Source organism: Eumetopias jubatus, unplaced genomic scaffold, assembly GCF_037043125.1.
Source record: "Eumetopias jubatus isolate StellerSeaLion01/CBP00866 unplaced genomic scaffold, mEumJub1_p1.0 scaffold_5, whole genome shotgun sequence".
NCBI classification, from domain to species: domain Eukaryota; kingdom Metazoa; phylum Chordata; class Mammalia; order Carnivora; family Otariidae; genus Eumetopias; species Eumetopias jubatus.
Window position 1 is genome coordinate 108,209,935 of NW_028274811.1, and position 27,909 is coordinate 108,237,843.

Consider the following 27,909-nt stretch of genomic DNA (forward strand, 5'->3'; position numbering starts at 1 on the left):
ACCCACCTGTATATTCATTAGGTATACAGAACCAGGTACTTTAGAAAACTAGTTTCTAAATCAATCATCGCTCCAATATTTTTACACACTGTGTGACACTGAGATAGTTATTTGAATTCTACGTGCTTTAGTTTCTTCCTTTATAAAGTGACAACACCTATGGTTCGCAGGATATTGTGAAGACTTATGTAAAATACTAGCACAGAGCTTGGTAAATAATGAGGTTCCAGTAAATAGTAGCTATCATTAATGCCATCTTAACATGGCCCTCCAACCTCATTCTTCAGACTCGAGGAGTATTCTCAAGTGTGGTTCCCTACAAACAGAATCATCTAGAAGTCCTCGTTTTTTTAAAATCCAGACTTCTGAAACTCGCCCCTTACAAGACCTGGTGAATCAGAATCGTGGGGGCAAGACCCAGAAGTCTGTATTAACAAGCAAGTACCCCAGGTTCTTCCTCTGTATACCTAAGTTTGAGCAACATTGGACTAGGGCTGTGGACCAAGGGCTTCTTGTCAGTGAAAACACTCGTTATCAATGAGAGCCAGCTAGTGCTGAACACTCACTCTAATACTAACAATTCTCTGTTAATAAGAGGTAAATGGGTGCCACCTACTGCCTTATTTTAGAATGCAATGCTCGGACTGGTTCAATTCTTCTCAGTAATTGAATTCACTGTGAAAAATTAATCAAATCCAGAACAAGGTATTCAAGCAGTAGAAAGAAAGCATTGTTGGAAGGAGCATGAAAACAAACTTGACTTAACTAGAAGAAAACTTTCTCAGTTAAAGGGTTCTTGGAGTTCTAGATTAATTTATCTAATAAACTTCTGTAATTCCAAGTTACTGCTAAAGCAGTAAAGGAAAATATAATGCCTCACCCAGTGGCCTATGGCAAGAGTGAAAGCAGGAACAGAATTACAGAATGGCCTAGAACACATGTAGTTGTGCTCACCTCCACGACCTCCTCCCGGGTCCCCAGAGAAAACCAAACAAGAACAACCTTTCTTATTCTGTAACATTCTACTCAAGGCCGGTATCTAAACTGCCACCTGCAGTTGGAAAGTTAACATTCCCTGCCAAAGGTACTCAAATAAGCCTTCTGAATTATACTCTGTTTAAAGCTGATTTCCCCTTCCAAGTTGCAAATGCATAAATATACCCAGAGGTTCAAAAGGAATGGGCAAAGCCTTATAAATACTCATATAAAATGAGCATCATACTTCGTATTGCAATAACTCAATGACAAATCATAAAAAGCATTTGTCTTTAATTTCTGTTTGTTTTTAAGAAATAAATGGCAAAATATATACACTGTGGAATCTGAATCCCCTATCACAGAGTGTGAATAATGGTCCGGTTGCGGAGCTCCTGAATATACTCTTTGGCGTGGGTGACTGCCGTCTTCGGTGCCTCACGTGGAGGTGGGGGGCCTTCCACCAACTTCACAAAATAATGGCAAAAAACCTTCTCCATGATCCCAAAGCGACCTCTGCCATGGTATCGGATGCGTTTCAGGTACTGGCCTCGCCCTGAGGTCGACTCAGCTAGACAGGAAGACAAAGAGAGTTGTAGAAAATGACTACATCCGTAAGACTATAGCTCAAAAAAAAATTTTTTTTAATTAAAATTAAAAATAAAAAAATAAAAAAAAAAAGACTATAGCTTGATCACCTGAGCAATTTCTGTCCTTTCCTCGACTAGATTCTAAAACTACATGAGTTCACTGGCTGGTGAGAGCAGATTTATCTCAAAACAAGTGTCTCTTGAGTACTTATTAAGGACCAGCCTCTATTCTAGGTGTTGGAGAGAGAAGAGTGAAAAAGACTAGCAAGGATCCTGCCTCCATGCAGTGTACATTCTAAAGGAGAGAGACAGAAAATAAACATGATCATTCCAGTTAGTGACAAGTACAATGAATTAAACAGTGACGTGAGAGAGATTGATGGGGTGCTGGGGGCAACATCAGACCGGAGGGTATCAACAGGCATCTCTGAGGAAGAGACATTCAATCCAAGACCAGAATGAATCACCCATGCAAATATATAGGGGCATGGTATTCCAGGCAGAGAGAAAAGCAAGTGCAAAGACCAAAGGTGGGAATGTGCTTGGTTTATTTTTTATTTAAATTCAATTCAATTAACTTATAGTGTATTGTTAGTTTCAGGGGTAGAATTTAGTGATTCATCATTTACATATACCACCCAGTGCTCATTACTTCAAGTGCCCTCCTTAATGCCCATCACCCAGTTCCTCCTTCCCCCCACCTACCTCCCCTCCAGCAACCCTCAGTTTGTTCCCTATAGTTAAGAGTCTTTCATGGCTTGTCTCCCTCTCTGTTTTCGTCTTACTTTATTTTTCCTTCCCTTCCTCTATGTTCATCTGTTTTGTTTCTTAAATTCCACATATGACTGAAATCATGTATTTGTCTTTCTCTGACTGACTTATTTTGCTTAGCACAATACCCTCTAGTTTCATCCATGTCGTTGCAAATGATAAGATTTCATTTTTTTGAGGGCTGAATAAAATGCCACTGTATATATATGTATATACACATATATATATGTGTATATATATATATACCACATTTTCTTTATCCATTTATCTGTTGATGGAAATCTGGGCTCTTTCCATACTTTGACTACTGTCGGCATTGCTGCTATAAACACTGGGGTGCAGGTGCCCCTTCAAATCCCTATTTCTGTGTTCTTCGGATAAATCCCTAGTAGTTCAGTTGCTGGTTCATAGGGTAGTTCTAGCTTTAACTTTTTGAGGAACCTCCATACTGTTTTGCAGAGTGTATGCACTAGTTTGCATTCCCACCAGCAGTGTAAAAGGGTTCCCCTTTCTCCACATCCTCACCAACATGTTGTTTCCTGAGCTGTTAATTTTAGCCACTCTCACTGGAGGGCTGCCTTGTTTTAGAAACAGAAAAAAACACCAGCCTGCTGAAACACAGGAAACAAAGCAAAGAGTGGTACAAACAAGGGAAGGAGATCAGTGGTGAAGGCAAGGTTACGGAGAGCCCTAAAGGCTGAGATAAAGAGCTTTTATTTCACTCCAACTGTGGTAAGAAGCTCCTGGAACCAAAGGTTCCCAAATGCTGGTCCTCTGGCTACAACAGACTAACCTACGGAACATATTTTAAATGCAGATGCTGAGAGCCCATCTCTGGAGATTCTAATTTACTGTATTTGGGGTGGGCCTTGGAAATTACATTCTGAACAAACACCAATCCCCTTCCCCCAGTAATTCTCATCTGTGGCCAATTTTAGGAACTCCCACATCACAACTGCTCCCTCATCTCCCCTCCCCAATTCTGCATGTCAACATCTGACCTTGTAAGTTTAAAGAAATTTTTCAAATACTAGTTAAGAAGAAATCTGTTCACCGGTTTTCACCCACAGTAAATAAGAGGAGTAACCACCTTCTACTATTTTCTGAATTTAGTCAGTTTCTCCTTTTTTAAAAAAAAAGATTTTATTTGTTTAGTTGACAGAGAGAGAGAGAGCACAAGCAGGGGGAACAGCAGAGGGAGAGGGAAAAGCAGGTTCCTCGCTAAGCAGGGAGCCTGACCTGGGGCTCGATCCCAGGACACTGGGATCATGACCTGAGCTGAAGGCAGACCCTTAACCGACTGAGCCACCCAGGTGCTCCAGTCAGTTACTCCTTGAGTTAATTTAATAAGCCTTTTAATAAGCCAAAACCTACAGAAGACATATCAAATTAATCTACTTCAATATTCACCATTCTTACATTCTTACTGTGACACAAACTTATAAATGCAGGGACTATGTCAAAGTATACATTTGACAACCCTCTCACTACAGTCCTCCATGAAATGGGTTTCAGCAGAAACATCCTAGCTTGGCCAGAGACAAAGCTAAGAATGAAAGTGATTAAGAAAACTGCCTAGGGCCTCCGTGAGATAAGAAAGAGCTACTGTCCTTATACCAACTTCATCACTGGTCGCTAAAGAAATGTGTTTGAGGATTTCCAAAGAGAAAGCCAGATTACACAAATCACTTTAGAATGAAGTACCACTAGTTCCTCTGGATCCACCTGTCAGGAGGAAACCTACAAATAAGCACAATGTCACTAGAAAAGTGTAGAAATCCTCTAAAAGGCATTTTACAAACATGATGGCTGCTTCTATCCAGAATTATGACTCTACTCAACTTGAGCAGCCATTTCCAGAATACTTTGAGGAAAAGGAACACTACTCCAGTGAAAACAGTATCTGAACTAGCTAACTATGCAGTACTACATAACCTATCCAAGCACAACGATCAGCCTATCAGGGTCTGTGTTAACTACCATTTTCCATCTCCCCCAAATACGTAAGAGCAAACATCAGTATCTGCTAATTGCCAGTCATGATTTCATCCTAAAGCCATAAAATACCATCTGCCTATCTTGTAGTACATAATGCCACATTTTTTATGTCAGAACAAAAGCATCAATTCTTCTGAAACACCAGGATTCTTTAATACAATGTAATGGGAATATGCAACACAGCCACTGTGAGGTCTGAATGAAATTAGGACTTAGGAGTATAGATTCCAAATTGGTTTCTGGTCTCCCCTCCTCCAGCCTCTTTTACTAATTCTGTATGTTAGGGATTTTAACTGCTTTTATATAGAATCATTTCAATGAAAATGAAACAATAAATAGAAGCCTACTGTCCTGTGGCTCTGTTCTAACTGAAACACGAGTAGGGAGAGATCCAAAACTGTGCCATTCATTCACTCACCAAATATTTCTGAGTTCCTGCGGGGTGCTGGGCTCCATCCATCCTGGGCTCCAGTGACCCAGATATCAAGGAACCCCTCTTTTGCCCTATGCCCCACCCCTGGAGGCCCCAAGGCACAATTTCAAAACCGTTGCTTTATAGTTAATAGTCTTAAAACACTGCCTTAATAACATAAATTTTTTATCCCAAGACTTTCTGTGGTTCCTCTCTACTATCGTGTGAACCAAATTCCACAGCCCACCATGTTCAGCCCTCTGGATCTAGGCCCAATCCACCTTTCAGTTTTATTTACTCAAGGTCAACCCTCTGCTTCCTTCAATTATTCTACTCACTGGACCACACAATTACTGCTCATTTCAACCTATGTGCCTTAGCTCACGTGGTTACTCCACTCTGAGAATCTTCTTTCTTCCGGGATACTCTTTGGATACCCAAACCCCTATCTTCAAAAGCTAAATTTTTCTAGAAAATTACCATGACTTTTCTAACCAATACTGACCTCCTCTGCTCTACTCTACTATTTACCTATATTATTCTTTCTGGTCTCAAACCATATGCTATCCTGTATAAGTGTTCATGTTTAATCTGTAAAAGTCACTTCCTCAACCAAACTCATGTCTTTTGTATTACTCCTAAAGATCATGTTCAATAAGGAATAGAAATGATTTTGAAATACAACCTCTGCTAATTAATACCATTTTTTCAATATAGCTATCTGGTAAATTTGCTCAAATTCTAAAATAAAAATTCAAAGTTTTCCAAGTACATACAGTACTAATAACGTATATGGTTTGTTCCAACTCAGAAACACAATTTATGTATCCTTCCAAAGGATCACTACTGTCAAAGAACAAAACTACATGTGCTAAATGTTTTAAACTGCTTTAATAAGATATACCATCACCTAACTGTGTGCACAGTATGCACGTGGAAGATACTCAAATACTTTTGAATCAGAGAAAAAACATTAAGACATCTCAAAAATGGGAACAGCCTAAAGATTATGCCCAAGATGATGCTCATCTAAAGATGATGCCTAACAGGTATCAAGAATATTTAAAATATTGTCAATATTTCCTATTTACTAGTATTTAGGTAAATGTAAATCTTGACATTTTAAAAGTGGAAACCCTCTTCCCCCTTCATCACTCTTAGCCCAGAAGACTGATTTACAAAGTCAATCACTTTCCCTAAAGTGAATCACTTTAGATCCCATGAATCACTAAGCAGTGACATTTTATTAGTCCATGTCCACTTGTTAAGGTCTATTCACAGTACCATTAGTCATCATGGTAAGTTTGAAAAGGAAATGAATTTTCAAAAATCTGTGGTCATGCAACACCACGTATTGGCTTTAGACTGATGACAGGCATTTGAAGGAATTACCATATAAAGAGAACATATGCTACGAAAAAAGCACTTGCCTTAAAATGCCTATACTTATTTATGTCAAGAGACTGAGGAGCCATTGCTGGGATGAAATCGTAGCCAACAAGTGACTAGTCTTTCAAAACTCTGAAAGACAATTATCTATGGAATGAAATATGTAGGCCTTTTCCGAGAATACAATGAGAAAAATCAGTTTCCCATATTTTATAGGTAAGAATCACTGGGATATTAATTAAACAAATAGCTCTCCAGGCCTTTCCCCTGAGGTATCAGGCCCAGTGGGTCTGCAGTGGGTCCTGGGAATCTGTATTTTTTTACTAAGAACCTCATATGACTCTTATGAGGGAAGTTTGGCAGATCCAGGGACAAAAGGTCTGACATGTCATGGTAAGATACTTCATCTTCCTGAGGGTACTCCTCTCTTTTACCTTCATAAAAGAATTCAGCAGCAAAATACTTAGCAAATGAATTTTTAAAATCATAAGACAAATCCAAATTTATCAGCCCTACTCAAGAGAAGAGATTTTTAGATAAAACTGAATGAAAAAAGGGTGCAGGTCAGTAGAGATTTTTCAGCAGAAATGTGTACAAGGAGACCGATGAATTAAAAGCCCATTCATGTAGGATTGGTTAAGTTTATTTTTGCTTAATGGCAACACTGGACTTTGCTCCTTCATTTGGGAAGATAAGATTAAGTTCCTCAACCTTTCTCATTTACTAAAATTACTGAAAAGGATTTAAAAACAAATTCTATTTCATTTGTATCTGAATTCCATTAAAAAGTTTTGTCTGTCAGCTAAGAAGGCCATATTCCTATGAAAATGAATAAAATTAATTAAATTGGATTTGATATCCAGTCATAAAGCAGGAAAGGTCACCAAGAGGTTTTAAGCAAATGGTCTTGCTCTTCATCCATTTCATCTCTTCCAATGATTCTGGGCCCTCCCTGCATTATTTATTCGTGCTGCTCTCAGAAGAAAAAGCTTATGAGTGAGTAACTACGATGGCCCTGCATCTTCTGAGATGCCATTTTGATCTCTCTCTGCATCTATGCACGTAGCAGAATATAATCAGTTACACAAGATTCAGCTTTAAAATAAGATATTTCAATTGAAAATCATAACTCATTTGAATTTCAGGAGTAGGTGTGGTTGCCAGCACCAATTCCAGGTGAGCTGAGGTAGGATTTTAACTTAACCAGAATAAATATCTCCAGGAGGGTGGAAGTAATGTGACAAAGTAGAATTTAGATGATTTGTTTTCACTCTAATAGTTAAAAAATCGTAAGGCACAACTAATTTCTCCCATAATGATTCAACCTTTTTTCCCTATTTGGAGAGAAGCAGTACCCCATATCTTGAATTTAAAATATCTTCAGTTCTTCTTATACAAAGGTTTGGCAGATTGAGAAAATTTTGCTTCAACATCAACATCTTTGTTTGATTACAAAATTGCTGAGGTTAGGAGTAACTGCTGCTGAAGTGAGAAGGAAAACAGCAACTCCACCCAGCACTCCACTTCACTGTGGTGTGGAGCGGGGGAAGGGGGCTTTGTAATAAGCATTGATTTCTTTCTAGAAAAAGACCTGTATGAAGCGACAAAAAAATCCCTCACATTTGTATGGTGCATCATGTTTCCCAAAGCATTTTCACTTACATTAATTTAATTTGATATGGAACAAGCATACAAAACCTGAGATAATGCTTCAGAATGTAATAACAAAGGGAAACAAACACATCTGGGTCATCTGAGCCTTGGCTTTTACAACTCAACAGATTTTCCGTTCTGGTAATTGGAACGTTAAATTACAGGACACCTTTATGGATTAGGCACCTGATTCAGTCCATTATAAATAAAGATTTTTTAAGGTCCACCTGTGATTCTTTATTTACCTCCTTCAGGTTGACAAAGATTTTTTAAAAAATCAGTTCTGTTCCTTCTCAGTTTTATCATGATTAAAGGACCACTCCATGAACCATCATCTTGTACCTATTATTAAGTAATTGTTGGCAATAGGTTTCATGATCTCACTCGCATTACAGAACAGGTAACAATAAAGCAGTGAGGTTATTACCATTTATAACAGACTAACATTAGCATGCTGAAGGCAGAAGAATAAGCTATTACCAGCAATCTTCTTTGGCAAACGCAGTCCTAAGTAGTTAAATATCAAAGACTATTGTTAGATAATGAACTCGGCATCACTATCGGAAGACATTTTCCAATGCAAAGAATATCAAACATCTTACCTATATATAAATTGGATCTGAATTCCACATTGTGGTCTCTCACTGCCATATCTTGTGCTTCTAAGAGAATCTTAAACAAAGAAAAGACAGGCATTGATATGGCTGACCCTGAACTAAAATGGAATTAAATTTCTCACTTCTTGTTATCTCTGTAATATAACTGCTAATCATATGCCTCTGTTTTATAGCCAATTTTAAAAAGAGAATATTAAATGATAGCAGTACTAAGGAGAAGGGATACACTGAGCTTTCCTTCCTCAGATAAGAACTGCAAACGCAGGCAACACAGTCCATCCTGCTAAGTGTACAATGGAATGTATGAGTTGGAAAGGAGGAAACAGCAGTACTGGCAGCAGTACCCTTGGTGATAAGCATTATGCCTTTGAGACAGAGATTGTCAAAAAGTTCAAGAAGCTTAAGAGCTAAATCTTATGAAAATTCTTAAACTTTGGATCCAAAATAACCATTAAACAACATCAAACAAGTAGAGAAAATCATACCTAAAAATTTTAAGAATTATTAAATTTATACTCTGTAGATATTTTGAATTAAGTTAACCTGCTCCAGAACACACTTCTTAAAAATAACGAAACTGTGGGTTGCCTGGGTGGCTCAGTCGGTTAGGCATCAACTCTTGATTTCGGCTCAGGTCATGATCTCAGGGTTGTGAGATCAAGCCCTCCGTCAGGCTCTGTGTTCAGCACAGAGTCTGCTTGGGATTCTCTCTCTCTCTCTTTCTCCCTCTGCCACTCCCCCTGCTCGCTCATGTACGCAAGCTCTCTCTCTCTCTAATAAATAAATCTTTTTTTAAAAAAATCAAAACCTAGATCTTTCACTCATTTAAAGATAAAGAATACAGTACAAAACTGAGTACACAGGGTGCCTGGGTGGCTCAGTCATTAAGCGTCTGCCTTCAGCTCAGGTCATGATCCCAGGGTCCTGGGATCAAGCCCCACATTGGGCTCCCTGCTTGGCCAGGAGCCTGCTTCTCCCTCTCCCACTCCCCCTGCTTGTGCTCCCTCTCTCACTGTCTCTCTCTCTGTCGAAAAATAAAAATCTTAAAAAAAAAAACTGAGTACACAAAAGATACTTAGTCATTACATTCTGAACTAAATTAAATATAGGCATTACAGTGGAACCTCTTGAAGTCTGAACCCATCAATCTCAACTGCTGAACTACTAAACTAAAAAAATCTCGCTTTAACTGAGAACTAACTGAAATGGAGAAAATACTGCTGATATCCCCAGATGTCCTCAACCCAGCATTTTGAAAGAACACCATGTATCCACATTGAGGAAGGCAGGAAGTGCAGGGACGTGGTTTAGGGGAGAAATGGACTGCAGGTGCAACAGGGGGGAGGGAGCCATCGTCACAAATAAGGGTGAGAGAGGAGCCCACAGGGGAATGCACCATAGCCAGTGGCATGGAAAACAAGAGGGGCTGAATTTCGTGAGTTCTTACAGACAGTGGGGCTTAAAGCCTGGAGTTTTAATGGTCATCAGGCTTGGCTGGGAAGAGACCCCCCAGGGTACTGTACTACTCCTGGAGAGAAGGCAGGCAAACAACCCAGGGGAAGACATCATGGAAACAGTGATCTGAAGAGCACCTGGGACACACAGTGGGGAAATCATTCACTCTTCTCAGAGCACATCCCTGAGAGGCAGCGATCACAGAGATCTCTAGGAACAAAGAAGCTGGGTAGTGTCATTTCCCCCCCCCCACCCCTCAGCATAAACTCAGAGCCACCTGAGGGAAGCAGCTCAGTACCAACATTGACTGCCTAATTTGCTTCCACCAAACTCCAACCCCCTGTGCTCTGGTGGGACTGCCCCTCTCAGTCAAGCCTGCCTCAGACCTGGTGTAGCAGGCCCCTCCCAGAAGACCAGCACAAACCCCTACCTACACCATATCTCCTGACCAGAGAGTTTTACAGGGCCTTAGTTCCAGTGGAGGTGGTGACAGGTCTCATTTCACAAGCAGATCAGAGCACATCTAGTTAAAATTTGCCACATTCAGGCCAGGGACCAAACACTGCCCACAATAGGCAAGGACAGCCTCTGCAGATGACCCAAAGGATAGAACCACCAGAACACAACAGCAGAATGTACAAAGCACACACCAAATACACTCCCTGAAGCACCAGGCCCTGGGTTTCATCTCTTCTTCATAAGGTCATTACTTTCAGTAACTCGCTTTTCTAACACAGAGAAGAAGCCAGAGACTTAGAATGCCAAGATGGAGGAATTTATTTCAAATGAAAGAACAAAATAATGCCATGGCCAGAGATCTAAGTGAAACTGATATAAGTAATATGCCTGATGAAGAATTTAAAGCAATGATCAAAAGGACACTCACTGCACTTGAGAAAAGAATGGAAGACTTCACTGAGACCCTTAGCATAGAGATAAGAGTTAAAAAAAAAAAAAGTGAGAGATGAAGAATGCAATAAAGGAGATTGGAAACAGGCTTGATGCAATTAATAGCAGGCTGGAAAAAGCAGAGAAATGAATTAGTGACCTAGAAGACAAAACAATGGAAAATAATGAACCTGAACAAAAGAGAAAAAGAAGAATTATGGAACACGAGAACCAACTTAGGGAACTCAGTGACTCCATCAAACATAACAACATTCGTATTATAGGAGTCCCAGAAGAAGAGTGAGAAGAGGGGGAAGAAAATTTACTTCAAGAAACAATAGCAGAAAACCTCCCTAATCTGGGGGAGGAAACAGACATCCAGATCCAGGAGGCACAGAAAACTTCCCATCAAAATCAACAAAAGAAGGCCAACACAAACACATATTGTAATTAAATTTACAAAATACTTTACCACAAAGTAAAAATATCTCAAAAGCAGCGAGACAAAAGAAGTCCTTAACCTACAAGGGAAAACCCATAAGGCTAGCCGGAGATTTCTCAACAGAAACTTGGCAAGCCAGACGGGAACAACGTGATCTATTCAATGTGCTGCATAAGAAAAATCTGTAGCCAAGAATACCCTATCCAGCAAGACTATCATTTAGAATAGAAGGAGAGATAAAGAGTTTCCCAAACAAAAACTAAAGGAGTTCGTGACCACTAAACCAGCTCTGCAAGAAATATTAAAGGGGACTCTTCGAGTGCAAAGGAGAGATCAGAAGTGACAAAGAAAAGAAAGGATCAGAGAAAATCTCCAGAAACATCAACAAAACAAGTAATAAAATGGCAGTCAATATATATCAATAATTACTTTAAAAGAATAAATTATTACTTTGAATGTAAATGGACTAAACACTCCAATCAAAGACATAGGGTGTCAGAATGGATAAAAAAAGAAAAAAGACCCATCTATATGCTGCCTACAAAGAGACCCATTTTAGTCTTAAAAATATCTGCAGTTGAAAGTGAGGAGTTGAGAAACATTTATTACACAAATGAATTTCAAAAGAAAGCCAGAGTAGCAATACTTATATCAGACAAATTGGACTTTAAAACAAAGACTGTAAAAACAGACAAAGAAGGGCATTATATAATCATATAGGGGACAATCCAACAAGAAGATATAACAATTGTAAATATTTATGCACCGAACATGGGAGCACTCAAATACACAAAACAGTTAATAACAAACATAAAGGAACTAATGGACAATAATACAATAATAGTAGGGGAGTTTAACACCCCTCTTACACCAATGGACAGATCATTTAAACAGAAAATCAACAAGGGAACAACAGTTTTGAATGACACACTAGAACAGATAGACTTAACAGATATATTCAGAAGATTCCATCTTAAAGCAGCAGAATACACATTCTTTTCAAGTGCACATGAAACATTCTCCAGAATAGATTGTATATTAGGTCACAAAACAGGGCTCAACAAATACAAAAAGACTGAAATCATACCATGCACCTTTTCTAAAGACAAACATTGTGAAACTAGAAGTCAACCACAAGAAAAAATTTGGAGACCACAAACACATGGAGGTTAAACAATATGCTACTAAACAATGAATGGGTCAATCAGGAAATCAAAGAAAAAATTTAAAAAATACAGGGAAAGAAATGAAAATGAAAATACAACAGTCCAAAACCTTTGGGATGCAGCAAAAGTGGTCCTAAGAGAAAAGTATATAGCAATATAGGCCTACCTCAAGAAGCAAGAAAAATCTCAAACAACCTAACCTACACCTAAAGGAGCTAGAAAAAGAACAACAAACAATGACTAAAGCCAACAGAAGGAAGGAAATAATAAAGATTAGAGCAGAAATAAATGATATAGAAACTAAAAAAAAAAAAAATAGATCAAAGAAACCACGAACTGGTTCTTTGAAAAAATTAATGATTGATAAACCTCAAAAAAAACAAAACAAACAAACCAACAAACACCATGTGCCTACAATGAGTCAGCACAAATACCATTAGCACATTTGTACATAGTGATTCAGCTACGTTCATAGCTGGAAGGGTCTTTAGAAATCATTTAATCCAATTCTACCCAGTTGACAAATAAGAAAAATGGAACCAGACAGGTTAAGTGTTTTGCCCATCATCACAATAGAACCTGTCACAGAAAAGAGTAGACTCTAAGTCTCCTGAGTCCCAGCAAGTGCTCCTTCCACCCAATTAGTTAAAATGTCATAAGCTCTCAGTTATGGAATTGACAAAAAAAAAATGTTCTAAAAAAATCTATCAAATCCCAAATCACTAAAACAAAGATTTATCACATAGACAGTAAAAAATGAATAAATGTCTGGCGCAAATAAAAGCATCTCCGGAAAAAAGATATATTTAAGGCATACAACATTCCTAAGGTATAAGGACATTAATAAAACCGAGTGCCCTGAATCTGTATTATATGAATTATGCATTTACACCAGGGAATTCAGGATTTAGGCTAAGCTTACTAACACAGCAAGACAGCTATGCACTCCCTCCCCACAAATCTTAGTTTACCTCTTTAATTATTTGGGCTCCCTTTTTGTCACTGAATTCCAGTTGAGCCAAAGCCTGGTCAATGGACATTCCTCGTATCTAGAATTAAAGGGTAACAGACAAGACAAGATAAATTAGTTTACAAAGTCAATGTTCCCTTTGCAATGAAAAATAAAAGCCTTACATAATACAAACAAGTTCTAAAAATAGTTACCTAGCTATATGTCAATTATATCTCAATTGACATATAACTAGTTAATATAACTGGGGGGGGTGGGATTTAAAAAAATTAAAAATAAAAATAGCTAACTAAATGTAGGCAGAGAAGAAGAAAACAAGTTTGAGAAGGGTGCCACCCTCTTTAAGTCAAAATCAAACTCAAATATTTTAACCATAAAACCTAGATTATAAATGTTTTAGTAATATTGAGAGAGCAGACATAACAGAAATCACAGGGTGGCGAGCACCACACTGGGCGTGAAAGGCATCTTCTTCTGCAGGATAAATGTATTATATTTATCTGGGGCTTTGTCTTCTCTCATAGATAAATTTCATTCTCCCAGGAAAAATCTTAAGTTTTTTTCAAGGTTTTGAAATAGGCTGAATCAACTTTTAAGATAAATAAGCTTGCTTCCCAGGAAAAATCTTAAAAAGCAATGGTTTTGAAATAGGCTGAATCAACTTTTAAGATAAATAAGCTTGCTTCCTGGAATCTTTCAGGGTACAAATTCCTGACGCCTTTGTTCTGAATATCTATGTATCCAACATGATTCAGTTTCTCAGAAGAAAGTAAAAATTAAGCAAAATCACTCATCTCTGAGCAATCATTTGTGGATTACCTATCAACTGTCTTAACATGTAATTACATTCCTCACTTTTTGGAGAAATCAGGACAAATTTTTTCGATTTTTCAAATCCTGGGGGAAAAGTCACAACTTCTTTTCCTAAGTATTAAATGGTAATGTCATTTTAGCTTACCAATTTTGCCAAATACCACATCTTATCTTTGCTGTATTTTATTTGCCTTCGACAATGGTAGATTTCCTTACAAATGGGAAAAAAAAAGTTAGCAAATTTATCAAAATAACAGTAACATACACTGTCAATAAAACTTTTAACTTTTTATGCCTAATGAAAATGCTGCCACAAGAAGTAAAAACTCTATGTTGTAGTTTTCCAAAGTCTCACTATATTAAAAAGATCATTAAGGCAGTGATAGACAGTACAAAATGGCTACTTTGTGCCAATATTTGCAACATTTCTATCCAGAGGAATAGTAAAAGATCTAAATGAAAACATTTAGCTGGATAAAAGAACAAAAGAAAAGGTACAAAAAAAAAGTTTCCTATTGGTGGGAAAAATAAGAGAATATGGTGAAAGAGACAAAATAACTGGTTTCACAGGACATTCTAGGTGTTTGGTCAAGAGCACAAGCAGGTCCTAGATCAGACTGCCTGGGTCTGAATTCTAATTCTACCATCTACTAGCTACAGAACCCACCTCTTTAACCTCTCTGCCTAAGTTTCCTCTTTTTTGAAATGAAGATAATAGTACCAAACACATAAAAATATAGTAAGTATTAAAAAAATCTATGTAAAAAAAGCATTTTGCAGTGCCTAGCACCTGGTAAGATCCTAGTAAATGTCAGTTTTTATTATCTTCTATTTAGAGTAGTAAGTATATCCCATTTAATTTTTTTAATCAATCATCGATTATACAATTTACAGTTGACAAAGTACATTCCAAGCCCACTATTTCATTTGATCTAACTGTACGAGTTGGGAGAGAAAACACTTTATGATCCTTTTACAGGGGCACCTGAGTGGCTCAGTTGGTTAAGCATCAGACTTGGTTTCAGCTCAGGTCATATCTCAGGGTTGTGGGATGGAGTTCCGTGTCGGGCTCCACGCTCAGTGCACAGTGCTTGAGATTCTCTCTCTTCCTGCCCCTCCCTGCCCCAGTCACTCACTCTCTCTCTCTCTCAAATAAATAAATACATCTTTAAAAAAAATCCTTTCATTGAACATTTTATCAAAAACTAATGATGTACTATACGTTGGCTAACTGAATTTAAATTTAAAAAAAATAATAATCCTTTCACAAAGTAAAAACCAGAAAAAAAAAAAATCAGAAAAATCAAATGACTTATCTAAGACCACAAAGTTTGTGAGAGACAAAGCTGGAAGTCAAAGTGCCATACAGGAAGTATATGAAGTGATATGAAGTGTCTAACACAATGTCTGGCAAGTGTATCTTTTAAGTTCCCCTATGACTATCAAACCCACGTTCCTTCCACTACTACACCTATATTGCCCCTTTAAAACAATCAGAAGACATTGGGGTGGCTCAGTCATTAAGCGTCTGCCTTCAGCCCAGGTCATGATCCCAGTGCCTTCAGCCCAGGTCATGATCCCAGAGTCCTGGGATCAAGCCCCGCATCGGGCTTCCTGCTCTGTAGGAAGCCTGCTTCTCCCTCTTCCACTCCCCCTGCTTGTGTTCCCTCTCTAGCTGTGTCTCTTTCTCTCAAATAAATAAAATCTTTAAAAAAAAAAAATTAGAAAACATTTGTCAAGGCAAACAATAGCAAGGAGACCTCAGAACTTTCTAACATTCTGACTCCTGTTGGAAATTTTCAAATGCCTTAGAAACAACAGAGTTTTCTCAAGTGGCCATCTTTTAATATGTAGCAGATTTCATTTCAGTTGCAATAGAAGCTGACAGGCTGAAAACTGTTGCAACAGCCTAATTACGTTTTCAGCAATAGTGTCCAGGGGAGCACTGGAGAGGAAAGAAGAACTGTCATGACTGATAATATTCATCTGCAAAAATTAATACACTCAATAAAATCTTTTATACAGAAATCCTTCAATTCTTGGTTTCCCATGGTGGGCTATTTCCAAACCTGAACTATATATGATTATCTTCAAATTTTGTAAAAAAGACACTGTACTCCTGGCAGGAGGATGGGGAAAAAAAGGAATCAAGTATTTACCAAAAAAAGAAGAAAGTTATTCAATCATGCTCTTTTAAAACGAAAAAGCTCAACATTCCCTTTAGGCAGGTGCAATGTCTAAAGGCATTTTCTAAAGATAAACCAGACAAACCTATCATAGCAAATAGATAAAGTGGCAAAGTTGGAGGACAGGAGGTCCAGTTTAATGTCACTATTAACCAAGCTACACAGTAAATTAGATAAAGTTAAGTTAGGATATAATGTGCAAAGTAGTAATTCAAATGAAGTAAAAGTAAGTCTAAATTATGAAATGTTTGAACTATGAACTTTTAAAGAAACTAATTTATTTTAAAATGCATATAATAACTCAAATGATTTAAAAAAAAGTGTCACTTAATGACACTCAGTGTCATTAGTCAGTTAAGCATCCGACTCTTGATTTCAGCTCACGTCATGACCTCCGGATCTTGAGATTGAGCACCACATGGGGCTCTGCACTGGGCATGGAGCCTGCTTGAGATTCTCTCTCCCTCTCTCTCTGCCCCTTCCTCCCCCACCCTCCCCACCCCCACACACACACTCTCTCTCTCTCTCTCTCAAAAAAACAGTGTCACCAAATAAGAGTCCAAACTAGGGCCTTATGGGATCCACACAATGACTCGTGAGTATGACATTATCGGTACGTCATTCCATAAATTAAAAACATGCCTCCTGTTGAAAGGGTTGTTTAGTTTTGATACAGTCTCACTATATTTTTAGTTTATTTAACATAGCTTTCTTCATAGATATTGCAAAAGTAAACCCAAGCCCAAATTAACAAGGGCTGACTATTATGAAGAAAGCCATTTAATTTCTCTCTGGCTCATTTTCTTCACCATGATGAAGCCACAGGTAAGATAAAGTCTACAAGGGAATCTATATTGTTTGGAAATTGGTGCTAGCTAAATTAGGAAAATAATCTTAAAGTAATAGGAGTGGCCTAAAACATGCCCAAATTGGTGACATTAATTTTAACTTACTGCTATAGGATTTACTCACTACTGATCCACTATTATTTTTTTAAAGATTTTATTTATTTATTTGAGAGAGAAAGAGAGAAAGAACGTAAGCAGGGAGAAGCAGGCCCGACAAACAGGGAGCCTGATGCAGGGCTCAATCCCAGGACCCTGGGATCAAGACCTGAGCCAAAGGCAGATGCTTACCCAACTGAGCCACCCAGGCACCCCTGATTCACTATTATTTAACTGCATATTCCAATGCTGAGGATCAGAATGAGTTAGAATGGAAAATATTATCTGACCTCTTTTTATTTTTTTCTAAGATTTTATTTATTCATTTGAGACAGAGAGACAGAGAGGAAGAGAGAGAGAGAGCACAAATCAGGAGGGGCAGAAGGAAAGAATCTTTTTTTCTTTTAAGATTATTTATTTATTTGGCAGAGAGAGAGAGAGAGAGAGAGAGAGAGACAGCAAGAGAGGGAACACAAGCAGGGGGAGTGGGAGAGGGAGAAGCAGGCTCCCTGCTGAGCTGGGAGCCCGATGTGGGGCTTGATCCCAGGACCTTGGGATCATGACCTGAGCCGAAGGCAGACGCTTAACAACTGAGCCACCCAGGCATCCCGAAGGAGAGAATCTTAAGCAGATGCCCCTCTGAGCACAGAGCCCACCACGAGGCTCAATCTCACCACCCTGAGATCATGACCTGAGCCAAAAACAAGAGTTGGATGTTTGACTAGGCCACTCAGGCGCCTCTGTCTGACCCCCTTTTAAATCAGAGATAAAACTAATTTTTAAAATGTTTGCAGTTAGCAGATTGGCAAGTACAAGGTCACACAGCACATAATGACATTATAAGAACTATGTGGCTAGGTGTGCACACTATTCCATTATTAAGCTATGTATTTAATGAAGGGCATTAATATTTCAATCATAACAGGTATAAATGATGCACCAATGTCAATTTATCAAACACTATTTAAAGTCAGACAATGTTAAAGTATTTTCTAAAAGTCATAATTTGTTTCCAAAAGGATTACTCACTCAAACAAAATCTGTAATCTACTGTTAACTACCTGAATTTTGCTGCTTGGGATATATCCTGAAGTGCATTTAGTTTAATATACAAAAAGACTAGTACTATAAAATACAAAATTTTGCTTTTAGATTCTGGACCTGACAAATGTTATGATTTCTTTCTCAATTAATATCTAAGTTCAAAGAACTCAAGAAGAAAGCTCATTAATAATAGGAAATATTTTATTTATGATATTTGTACAAATATGCAATTTTTCCTAAATTTTGGTTAATTATAAAAGGAGTCAATACTTAATAGCACAGATTCTGTCACAAATCTAACTTTTAAGTTCTGATGACAAAATAAAATATGAAAGAAAGTTATTTGTTTAAACTATTAGCGTCTCTTTTCCCCCTTATTCTCCAATGAGGTGGGAGCTCTTTAAATCAATAAATTAACTCCCCTGAATAGAAAAAAAAGAAAACATAAAACTCTACTAACTCAGACCAATACTTACAAATTGAATCCTACTAATGAAAAAACCCTACTAATGAAATCCTTACTAATGAAAGGCAAGCTGTCAAATTCATGTAAAAACTATGCAAATGACATTACTGAGATGATATACATTATCCAGTAGCCTTAAAACCCAAAGACTTTTAAAAGATGTTTTCTGAAGTGAATGATTTATAATTAACACCACTTTAATGTATTAAAAATAGTTATTAATTAATAATTAATTCTATTTCTAAGCACAATTTATTTTAAGGATTCACGTTTCCATCTTTTTATGCTATCATTACTTGTTTAAGCTCTTTAACAGATACCTATGTATTCCACAGCAAATTCACATTAAGCTGGAAATTAGTCTTGTATCTCAGACTAGAGCACTCACAAGCAGTTTGGAGAGGGTAAAAGAATTCCAAGCAGCTGAGATAAAACTTGGTATCTCTGAAAGGAATCCAATGATTAAATTCAAACCTTAGTTCAAAGGTTTGTGAATTACAAAAAAAAAAAAAAAAAAAATCAATCAAAGTGTGTCTATGTTCAAATTTAAGATGTTGGAAAACCAAACATATGATTTATTTTTTTTTAAAGATTTTATTTATTTATTTGAGACAGAGAGCAAGAGTAGGGGGCAGAGGGAGATGCAGGCTCCCCGCTGGGCAGGAAGCATGATGCAGGGCTCGATCCCAGGACTCCGGGATCATGACCCGAGCTGAAGGCAGGTGCTTAACCGAATGAGCCACCCAAGCACCCCCAAACATGATTTAAACATGGTCAATGGTTTAAGTCCTCCTTGCCAACTGCTCATGCTCCACTGCCAAGAATGCATTAGCAAGCCTCTTAAGAGTCAAAAATCTGTCAGTAAGGGGGCACCTGGGTGGCTCAGTCATTGAGCGTCTGCCTTCGGCTCAGGTCATGATCCCAGTGTCCTGGGATCAAGCCCCATGTTGGGCTCCTTGCTCAGCGGGGAGCCTGCTTCTCTCTCTCCCCTTCCCCCTGCTTGTGTTCCCTCTCTTGCTGTCTCTCTCTCTCTGTCAAATAAAAAAAAAAAAAAAAAAAAACCCACAAATTAAAAAAAAAAAAACTGTCAGTGTGTCTCAAGCTATTAGCTTAGTTTTAGAGTCAAGGCCCCCAAAGAGAAGGTTAAGTCAAGGCAAACAAATAAGTAAAACAGACAATCTTTTAAAACTACCAAGAAGATAAATCTAGAACATCCTCTGTAACAGTCTAATGATCACACAAATTGTGGAATACTTTTTCCCTTTCTTCACATGGAACAATAAATCAATGCTAGCCACATAAGATTAAGAGCTCTTTATCAAAATTAAGAGATAATTCCTTTTTTTAAAAAAAGATTTTATTTATTTTAGAGAGAGAGGGCGTGTGCTCGAGAGGGAGAAGCAGAGGGGAAGGGGTCGAGGAGGAGGGAGAAAGAACCTGAAGCAGACTCTGCACCGAGCTCAGAGCCAAGGCAGGACTCAATCCCACAACCACGAGATCACGACCTGAGCCAAAACCAAGAGCTGGACTCTCAACCAACTGAGCCACCCAGGCGCCCCAAGAGATTATTTCTACCCACAAACTTACGGCTGGTCTCCGAGGTTCTCCAGGCAATTGTGGAGGATAAACAATTTTATTCTTCTTTTCCCATCTTCGAGAAATGTCCAGAGACCCACTTGTGTGGATATGTGATTGGGGTAAAACATTATGATATGAAAGTAGCCTGTAAAACAAAAGACACTTAGAATCTTTTCCAGAGTTTACTAATCTCCTGAATCACATCAGCTCCATTTTGACCAAAACTCTTTAAGGATCACAAGTGGAAACAGTCTAGATGTTAATTAACAGAGAACAATTTTACATAAAATACCATAAAGAGCTAGTTCACTGAAAGGTAGGAGTAAAAAGTTGATAACCAGCATTAAGTCAAATAATAAACAGATATTAACTCAAGATCTCTTGCTCTGACTGACCAAAAAATACTGACTCTTTAATATAAGCCAGCTCAGTCCTAAAACAGAGTTAAAGAAAATACAATGGATCCCTGACCTAACCTGTGGAATTCCTCAATTTTGTGGAGTAGCCAGGACAAATCACAATATTTTGTAATCCCTAAGAAATTAAAAGATAAACCTGGCATTACATGCCTCCTGAGGAAAAACATCACTACCCACCATCCATGAAGTAGTCTTTCTGCAAAAAACAAACCTGAATTAATGGAGCTTCTAGATTCAATACAGGAAATAGAAAGACAGGAGAACCTGTTAAACAATATGAGGGGGATGTACTCAGCAAAATCCAAGCTGTACAAATTCTACAAGACAAACAGCCCGCTTTCTTCAACAAATAAACTACAAGGGAAAAAAGAAAGAGCTGAATAACGAACCAACTGATTAAGAGACTTCAAAGAAATATCAATTTCAATGTGTTATTAAAATTTTAAAAGTACAAGTTATTTAACCATTGCAAATTTGAACATTAACTGGGTATTTGATACTTTTTAGTGAGATATATAGTGAAATATTTATGAATTAAATAATATGGTATCTGGGATTTGTTTCAAAATATGATGGGAGAGAGTAGGGGTCATAGATAAAATAAGATTGGCCATGAGTTGAAGCTGGGTGATAAGTTGATGAGGGTTCATCATATTATCTACTGTTGTATGTCTGGGTACATCCAAATAACACACAAACTTAGTGTTTCCCTGCTGTGCAGAATATAGAGTCTAAATTCCTAAGAAGACACAGAAGGCCTTTTATAATCTAACCCCAACCTGGCCATCTCGGCTCATTCACCTTATGGCCTGGCCACACAAACATTCCTTGTTCTCTGAACAAACCACATACTTTCAAAACTTTATACTTTTGATTATATTGTTTTTTCCTCAATCATCATCTCCCGAATGAAATGCTTATCCTGTTTTAAGCTTCAGCTCAATTGTCACCTCAATGCAAGGCATCACGTGATCCCTTCTCCCAGACAACCATTCTCTCCACTATCTTCATATTCTGTTCTTACCAGCCATGCAGCAGTGAGTTGGAACTATGGTACTGTAAGGTGGCTGTATAAGAATGAGTTCCTGTAGTAAATGTGCTTTTGAGCATTCTGAAGGGAAGTATACCATCCTCTGTAATCTAGCACTAAGGACAGTATCTGGCACATGGTGGAGCGCCTGGGTGGCTCAGTCGGTTAAGTGTCTGCCTTCGGCTCGGGTCATGATCCCAGGGTCCTGGCATCGAGCCCCGCATCGGGCTCCCTGCTCCATGGAAAGCCTGCTTCTCCCTCTCCCACTGCCCCTGCTTGTGTTCCCTCTCTCGCTGTGTCTCTCTCTGTCAAATAAATAAATAAAATCTTTAAAAAAAAATATCTGGCACATGGATACTGAGTAAATATTTAACCCAGACTTAAATATTCAAAGTTGTTGTAAATTGGCAGATTTTCACAGAGTTTATGCCACTGGATAATACACTTAGCAAGGCCTTTGTTTTTAGTTTTTAAAACATTCAGACTAAAGAATTTTTTTTTAAGATTTATTTATTTAAGAGGGAGAAGGCAAGCAAGCATGAGCAGGGGGAGGAGCAGAGGGAGAGAGAGAGAATCCTGAAGCAAACACCCCGCTGAGCGGGCAGCAGTGCCACCCAGACTCCCCCAGACTAGAGAATTTTAAAAATCTATTCTCTTACTGGCTCATTTGAAGCAGATACAAAGTAAATTTCTCCTACTCTACCTCAAGTTCACCATTTTACATCCTGATATTAAGATCAGTACCATCAAAATACTTGACAAAAACTTTGCCATCCACATTTAGGTTCCACTGTTTTAACTGAAAAGCACAAGACTAAGACACATGATGTTAGAGGGCAGAACTTCTTAACAAAAAAACAACGATAAGCCATGGGATGAGAGCAGAGACTGTGGGGTCAAGGAAACCTGAGTTTAAATCTTAACTCTAATACGAGGTAAATGACCTTGAGGAAGTCACATAAATTTCCAGAGCTCAGTTTTCTCATTGGTAAATGGAATAAAAACCATAATTACCTCATAGGCTTCTTAAGGAACTCAAATACTTTAAGTAAAATACTTAACCTGACACTTAAAAGGGCTCAATAAAATTTATGTTATTACTTCTAGAATGAAAAGAATACCAACTTTATTCTGTCAGTGGTGGATAAATAATTAATGTACCATACCCTAGAGTGCCTAGCACATGATAAACACTGATGGCTAGTACTAATTTTACATCAGGCCCTCTGAACAGTTCATCTCTCCTGTTCTCCAAAAAACTGAACATTATGAACTGTAAACTTTATATTACACAATTTCAAACCTTCTTTTCATGTTTCTAATCGTGATCGTTTGCTTCTATGCTGCTGTAATTCAGGGGTACACTAAGCTTATCAACTCTCTGGGCCTCCAGTTTTTTATTGAAAGAGGAATTGAGTACATTATCTCTAGGGGCTCTCTGAACCTTAATTCTATCTTGAATCTCATTGTTGACACAGGATTACAGAAACACAAATCCCTTGGCTTCTATTTAATTCTTCTTCAATGAAACCACTGTTATACCAACCAGTCTGAAAGAATGCTTGAGGGTGAGGCCTGTGCCTTCTGTATCCATCATATCTAGCACAGTGTCTTTTTTTTTTTAAGATTTTATTCATTTGACAGAGAGAGACACAGCGAGAGAGGGAACACAAGCAGGGGGAGTGGGAGAGGGAGAAGCAGGCTTCCCGTGGAGCAGGGAGCCCGATGCGGGGCTGGATCCCAGGACCCTGGGATCATGACCCGAGCCAAAGGCAGACGCTTAACGACTGAGCCACCCAGGTGCCCTAGCACAGTGTCTTATACTCAAATCAATACACATTCAATGAATTAAATATGGTGCTTAATAAATTAATTATTAATAAATTATGAATAAATAATGACAAAGATGTCTGAATACCTACAATACTTTCAGGGCTCAAATGGCTCATAAAATGAATTATCAAGCAAATACTAAACAACTGTAATCAAATTAAATTAAAATATTATTCCAAACAGAGCACTTAATTCAGGAGTGTATTAAATCAAAAGTTCTTATCCGCCCTCTCCTGGTCAACTGTTGGAATAACACCACATTAAAGCAGAAAATGAAGCAATCATAAAGTAAATTGAAAATCTTTAATTCAAAACTTAACTACATAATTTGAAACAACTTTTCAGACCTTTTTATGTAAGAAATACTGTGAAGACTCACTAGAGAAAAGTCAAGAAAAGGAAATTAGTGGAATTAAATGAGAACCTGAGTTACTGCTGGAATCCATTTCCTTCTATAAAATTTTTTTCCAACAAATATTAAATTTTAAGTCTGCCTAGCACTCTAATTCACTGTTAGCATTCTAAAGAATCAAAACTAGTTAAAATCTTTTAAAAAAATGAAAGGCATCCAGGGTCAACTTTTATCATTTTGAAAGTCAAGTATCATTACTGATATTTATTATATCCTTTCATTTATTGGGAAGCTCAAGTCCTTTTACCTTCACTAGACCTCTGTAGAGTGGATGAAGGAAGGTAGGCCTGAAACAACTCTCCAAAATGTTTGTACACATAACAGATACACAGGTGCCCACATTATGGTGAGACTGCCAGAGCCCAAACGGAAAGTAGGTGGTATACTGAAACTAGCATATGAACTTCCTTACTCCTGTTACTCTTGTGTCTTCCATCTACCACTACTTAAGGATTCAGTTTAAGTATCACTTTTCAAATTCTTCCCATAGCCATTAGACATTGAAAAGTAGCAGATACAAAGTAAATTTTAGGACTAAGAGTTCAGATAAACAGTATCTGAGTTTCTAAAGTCACAATTTAAGGGGCGCCCAGGTGGCTCAGTCGCTTAAGCGTCTGCTTTCGGCTCGGGTCATGATCCCAGGGTCCTGGGATCCAGTCCCACATCAGGCTTCCTGCTCAGCGGGGAGTCTGCTTCTCCCTCTGCCTGCCACTACCCCCAGCTCGTACTTGCATGCTCTCTCACTGTCTCAAATAAATAAAATCTTTAAAAAAAAAAGTCACAATTTGAGCAATAATACTTCCTATTTATTGCTCAAAGTTCATTTTGAGCTTTAGTACAAGGTATACCCAAATCCCAAGTGAAGATAATACTGGCCTCTGGCTCAACATGAGAATATCATGCTGTTATATACATCAAGGTAAAAAATTCTTTGTTCCCAATTTACTTGTTACATTAAGTTAATCCCACACTTGAGACTGAATAAAAGAACATCCTCCATCTTGCCTCAATTAGAATCTAAAATAAAGGACTAAAGTGATACGTATATTGTCATAACTCAATATAATTTCATTTTGTGAAAGTCAAGGACAATCAAACAAGGAAACAAGAGTTTAGCAAACAAACAAACAAACAAAAAACAAACAAAAAATGAAATTCCAGCAACTTTGGACCATGATAAACTCAGAAGTTTCTCAACATCTGCAATATTGACATTTTGGGCCAGATCATTCTTTGTTGTGGGGACTGTCCTGCGTCTTGTAGGATGTTTAGTAGAATTCCTCACCTCCAGCCACTAAATGTCAGTAGCACCCCCTGCCTGAGCTGTGACAACCAAAAATGTCTCCAGACATTGCCAAATGTCTCAGGAGCATGGAGGTAGTGGGTGGGGACAAAACTGCCCCTAGCTGAAAGTCACTATTAGCTAAAGTGACAGAAAAAAAAAGCGGGGGGGGGGGGAGGCAAGAGCTTTTGCAGACTAAGAAGCGTGACTTCTCTGTTCCAAAAGGTTCTTGTTATCAATGTCATACACATGTGGATAGTTAATAAGCCAGATTTTTGGGAAGTCTGGGTGGCTCAGTCAGTGAAGTGTATGACTCTTGATTTCGGCTCAGGTCATGATCTCAGGGTCCTGAGATGGAGCCCCACCTCAGGCTCCGTGCTCCATGGGCAGTCTGCTTGGGATTCACTCTCCCTCTCCCTCTGCCCCTCCCACCCCTCTCTAAAATAAATAAATAAATCTTTAAAAAAAAAGAAAGTAAGTCCAGAATGGGGATTCATAAAATTATATAACTTCAAAAGAGCCTTATGGATTATCCAGCAAAATACAGTATTACTTAATAATATAAATAAATATTTAATAAATAATAATAAATCCTGTATTACTATGTAATTACATCATTACATAGAAGAAAAAACTGAAGACAAACTGCTTAAGTTCCTTGCTCAGAGCTTCCAAGCATAAATCAGGACAGGACAATTTAAGTCAACAAACATTAACAAAATATTCACTTTGTGCAAGACCCTAACTTGGAACTATAAAGAGAAATAAGAACTGTCCCCACCCATCCAGGGTATACAAGCTAGTAGAGAGCACAGACACATAACATGAAGCCACTGTTTGAGACACACATGCTAAAAGGAGAGATTAATTTCTTTCCTTTTCAGTGAGATCTGAGAAATCTAAATAAGAAATACCTGAACAGGGTTTAAATAATTAGAACTCATATTATAGACAGGAAGTGAAGGCACAGTATGAAAGCCAAGAAGCAAATAAATGACAGCATATTCAGATGAAGTAAGTAAATTAGCATAGCTAGGATGGAATAATAAGAGATAATCTAAAAAAAAGCAAAGTATAGACAAATCCTAAGGGGCAGTGCCTCCTATTTTCTTCTTTAGCCCACCTCTTCGGTCCCTTGACCGAAGAACTGGAAACAGAGCTAAATATAATGAGAACTCAGTAACAATTTATAGTGATAAAAACAGTAACGCAGCTAGAATTTAGGGTGGGATTGTTATATGCCATGCACTATACTAAACACTTCATATGCACTACCTCATCTAATCCTCATAAAAATACTATGACATAGGTACTAATATTACTCTCCTAGCATACGTAAGTACTAAAACTTAGAAAACATAAATAACTTTTCCAAAATCATACAGTTTAAAAAAAGGGGATTCACACCCAACTCATCTGTCTCCGAAGCCTATGCACGAAACACGGTTGGGAGAGTGCAACCATGTTCAGAGATTATTTAGAGAAGAGATTTACAATGTCCCCTAACAGGTTATCCTGATTCCCTCTGAGCTATGTAATACGGCGGCGGAAAGATGGAATGACCAAGCAGAGACTGGCTGTCGTTCGCTTCCCCAGCCCCAGAGCCTAAATGCTGAGAGTGGCCGACAGGCCCTCAGTAATTGACAAACTGGGAAGGAGGCCTTGAGCCCTCTGCAACTCCGAAGCGAAAGACTTACCCTAAGGCCAGCTTCCCCCTCAGATTCTGCATCCTTAATGCACCTGAAACATTAACACAAGCGGTCAATTCAGACTACCACCTCCACTCCCTTCTACCGCGCCTAAACCACTAAGAAATCCCTACCCTACCCATTCGTACCCACACATTCCAGTACTGCCGCCGCCATCTTTCTCCCTCCCTCTACGGAAGCCTCCGAGTTCACGCACTGTCTGAACAAAGCGCATGCGCAATGCTCAGGTTGCCCACCCTGCAGACCCAGCGGTATTTACACCCGGGATGCTGTCATGGAGACCGCGAACACGTCGCCTCCGTTTTAGGTGTGATCCGGGCAGCCTTGCCTGGGAATGAATGACTTTAATAAAGGGCAAAACTAGTGAGTTTCTGGACATTCATCGAGATCCAGAAAAATTTAAAAACTTTGGGGCGCCTGGGTGGCTCAGTGGTTAAACCTTGGGCTCAGGTCATGATCCCGGGGTCTTGGGATCCAGCCCCCTACTGGGCTCCCTGCTGGGCAAGAAGCCTGCTTCTCCCTCTTCCACTCCCCGTGCTTGTGTTCCCTCTCTCACTGTCTCTTTCTCTGTCAAATAAATAAAATATTTTTAAAGAAAGAAAGAAAAAAAAATTGAGAAACCTCACCTCACAAGTGGCCGGAAAGATTAGGAAAAGAGAGGTGGGCCTCAGTTTTCTTCTCAGCAAAATAGAAACAACTATCCCTACAGCGCAGGCTTGTTGTGAAGATCACTAGGGATCGTGTGGAAAGCTCTACAACGTACAAACAGCTCGAATACAAAGTATGATGTCCTAATCCCTATGTTAATCTCCAGGTTGACCTCCAAGAGATAAATTAATACTCACTGGCAACTTGCTACCATATATG

The 27,909-nt window shown here is 38.4% G+C and overlaps 1 protein-coding gene across 4 annotated transcripts; it reads right to left on the bottom strand.

Moving 5' to 3' along the window:
• Window positions 1-1,249: 1,249 nt before the first annotated feature.
• MRPL22 (mitochondrial ribosomal protein L22) lies at window positions 1,250-27,909 on the bottom strand. Of its 4 annotated transcripts, none has more exons than XM_088023487.1 (7): window positions 27,888-27,909; window positions 27,031-27,073; window positions 20,367-20,502; window positions 14,285-14,350; window positions 13,328-13,405; window positions 8,391-8,460; window positions 1,250-1,546 (listed from the first exon to the last, which is right to left on the bottom strand). In XM_088023487.1, exons 2-7 carry the CDS (start codon window positions 27,060-27,062, stop codon window positions 1,335-1,337), a joined length of 594 nt encoding a protein of 197 aa, XP_087879613.1. In that variant the 5' UTR covers window positions 27,063-27,073; window positions 27,888-27,909; the 3' UTR covers window positions 1,250-1,334. The 4 variants fall into 4 exon arrangements, with proteins under 4 accessions (XP_087879613.1, XP_027962503.1, XP_027962504.1 ...); XM_028106702.2 differs by lacking the exon at window positions 27,888-27,909 and adding an exon at window positions 27,171-27,205; XM_028106703.1 differs by lacking the exon at window positions 27,888-27,909 and adding an exon at window positions 27,175-27,197.